The sequence below is a fragment of the Poecilia latipinna genome, unplaced genomic scaffold, assembly GCF_001443285.1.
Source record: "Poecilia latipinna isolate Pla-1442-1.1 unplaced genomic scaffold, P_latipinna-1.0 Scaffold4337, whole genome shotgun sequence".
Lineage (NCBI taxonomy): Eukaryota > Metazoa > Chordata > Actinopteri > Cyprinodontiformes > Poeciliidae > Poecilia > Poecilia latipinna.
This window is the reverse complement of record NW_015116953.1, coordinates 16440-19759: the sequence shown is the minus strand read 5'-3', so window position 1 is coordinate 19759 and position 3320 is coordinate 16440. Positions and strand designations below refer to the sequence as shown.

At 38.2% G+C, this 3320-nt stretch overlaps 1 protein-coding gene across 1 annotated transcript in view; it reads left to right on the top strand.

Moving 5' to 3' along the window:
• The first annotated feature begins 6 nt into the window (after positions 1-6).
• Positions 7-3320, top strand: part of LOC106942518 (uncharacterized) — a 16995-nt gene continuing 13681 nt past the window's right edge. The window contains exon 1 of the mRNA XM_015025824.1: positions 7-343. Within this exon, the coding sequence (XP_014881310.1) occupies positions 244-343 (100 nt within the window). The 5' untranslated portion in view covers positions 7-243. The remainder of the gene's footprint in view (positions 344-3320) is intronic.

Sequence of the window (3320 nt, the reverse complement as noted above, 5' to 3'; positions counted from 1 at the left end):
GTCTTGTAAAGCTTTGGTTGTATAATATATTCAGTTTCATATAGCTATGATGGATAATCGGTTTGAAAGCTTCAAGACAGCATAAGGAAAGATTCAGAGCAAGAATTAACCGTTCTTTTAGTGTTTTATAACCCTCCACTCAGATACGGGGCGTTTCCCTAGCAGCACGTGAAGGCAGCTTAGTATAAATAGAGCTCATTTCTGCTCAGCAAGGCGTTTGTAGCAAACAATTACATAGCGGAGATGAAGGACAACAGCCTGCCCAGAATCGTGGTGATTCTCCTGTCTGCAGTGGTTTACGTCGCTGTTCTGGTCATTAACGCATTGGCTGGAGCGGGCAGAGGTAAATTCAGCAATCTGTCTCGTCTCGGTGCAAGCTTCTCTTTACGTTCATATACAGTTTACCTTTTAAGTTGTACCATGTGTGCAAGTGGATCCGACATTTTAAAAAAGTGGTTTGTATTTTTCATGTGCACCCTTGCTGTTACAAAACGTATCGAGAGTGGGGGAAGGAAGGGAAAGAATTCTGTTTCTGGCAGCTTCTGCCGCTGATTTCCTGTTTCCCAAAAACCAGTCGTTTCTATCTGTCACTGACCAGACGTCCATGTTCAAACTGTGTAGCGTTTAATACTTTCTAATTCTACAAACGCATTTAATGACCGGAGCCATTATTTCGAAATATTTTTGGTACTTTCAGTGAAATGATTTTAGAAATAGAAATGAGTTAGTTCTTCTCCTCGACTCCACAAGGGTACTATGAGAAAATGGATAGCATTCCATTATCCATTATGAGAGTGTGGCATAAAATCCAGAAATGTGGAAGAAGTTCTTTCTCACTTTACTGTAGTGTGGACAAAATTGATTGAGTATGGAAAAGATAAGCGCGATACCCTAATCTCGCTTATCTTTTCCCCTTCAGTTCCCCCATCATAACTTTGGCAACTAAGAATCAAATGTACTGAGGTGTTTAGAGCCTTAAATTTGCGTGTTTTTATTTATTTGTTTTTGTCTCTAGTCTTTATTTTAAAAAAGACAATTAAAACAAAAGACACAACAGCAGAATAGTGTGGGTTAGTATTTGGTGTGGGTTAGGACTAAGGCCTATAGTCCTTAAGGACTATAGGCCAATTTGAAGTGTGCCATTAAAAGAAGATGTTGTCATTCTTAAGGCATGACTAAGTTTGGCAATTTGCTCAAGATCTTTGGTAAATGTTCTTGCATCTTTTCTTAATCTGTGTGAACCTGGATCCAATAATTCTTCAGACGATCTCAGTCAGCCTATTGACACAGATGGAGCCAAATGTTCAGATACAGAAGGTGAAAAAAATACAAAGAACCAAATGTTATGCTGAGTTTAAAGACTAGGAGGGATCTAAAAAAAAACTGAAAGAAAAGGAGAAATTCTGACAACTGAATCCTGTACTATCTGGAGGCATGCATTTGTTGAATGTTTCCTTAAGATAACTGAAGAGACTGTTGTAAAAAGTAAAGACTTTTTATAAAAAGAAAATTAAGAATAAAGAGTTGTTTAATAGTTTATAAGATCTTGGTATGATCTCATCTGGTAATGTTTGCTGCATTTTCAAATTCGGCTTCTGGAAAAAGGAGCTTCATAAAATGCTAGTTAAAAGTCGAGAATATGCCTGTCTGGTTCAGAGATATGAATTGTAGAAATTCTCATCAGCAATTTGCAATATTCAGTGAGACCATTTTAAATAAGTAAAGACAATTTTTTCTTTAAGATATTATATTATTATGGTATTGCATTTGGATGAAAGTTGCTGATACTGTCAGGTTTGAAACTTGTGTTGATTTTGCTGAAGCTGAATGTTAGAGTTGTCACTTGTGAGGGTAAGTTGTATATATGCTGACTAAACTTTTTTTTTTTTTTTTAGCAAATTCCTTTTAAACATTTAGTGGTGATCTTCCTTTGTCCAGTAGCCAGGTGGAAATGTAAAGAGTGCAGCCAGTGTACAGCAATCAATGCTTTACATTTGAGCTTTGATAACTTCTTCTTCTGCTTCGTTTCTTGAATATTTTATTTAACTATGTTTTGTATTGGGCAAATGATATTCACATTGTGTAATTATCTGTAGAGCTTATAGATGTACATGTTTGCCAATGCAATACTGTCGCCTGCTGATTTTACGTAAAATGAAGAAAGTTATGAAAAACCCTGACCGTTTTCTTTATAAGACTGTCTTTAGTCAGAAGTTTCTTTGAATTCACTGTAATACAGACTGTTGCACATTTTTTTCTGCCCACGGTCATCAGCATCTACAATAACACTTTGAAGGATTTTAAATTGCATTATTATAACATTTCCCTTTGGGCACAAAATATTTTGGAATGTGAATTCGAGAATTCTGCCGCTCAGGGTGGCAACAGCCCTGTTACTTTCATTAAGATTTGTTAATTTTTCAAACTTTCATTCCTGGCTTTCTGGGGAAAGTTTTGCTTTTTTTAAAATATTTAGCTATGCTGAAATCATCAAATCAAATTTAACAACGTTGTCGTTCCAAATAAACAAATGTTAAAAATTATATATCTGTGTTAGAATGCTGTGTCATATACAGAAGTACACTGATGACACTGCCATCATGGGGTGCATCAGAGACGGTGAAGAAGAATACAGGAGGCTGGTGAGGGACTTTGTTGTCTGGTGCCATAGAAACGGCCTACAGCTAAAGACTTCCAAGACGAAGGAACTGGTCATTGACTTCAGGAGGGACAGAGGCAGTCCACCAGTTCTGATAGGAGGGGAGGAGGTAGAAGTTGTGGAAACCTATAAATATTTTGGCCTGAGGCTGGACAACAAGCTGGACTGGACAAGAAACACAGGCAGCTTTATAAGTAAATTCAGACCAAGATGTACTGCCTGAGATGCCTGAGATCCTTTAACATCTTTGGAAGCTGCTGGGGTTGTTTTACCAAGTCTTTTGTTGCCAGCGTCCTGTTATACACTGTGGTATTCTGGGGTGGAAGCATCTCCAAGGCAGACCTTTCCAAGCTGGAGAAGCAAATCTGACAAGCTGACTCAGTGGTTGGCACAAGGCTGGACTCTCTGGCAGCAGTGGCAGAGAGGAGAACATTACAGAAACTTGAGGCTATTATGGACAATGTCAGCCACCCTCTGCCAGGGGCGCTGTCAGGAATCGTGGGCCTCCTGACAAAAAATTTGTTTGGGGCCCTCTGTGCAGCTGCTGTTACAATTTTTTTGAGTCTATTTGACCCATAAAAAGAATCACAATTTTAAAGGCTGACATCTGCCTTGCTTTCTTTGTTTCAATACTGAAAATTAGCACAAAATTTACTGCTCC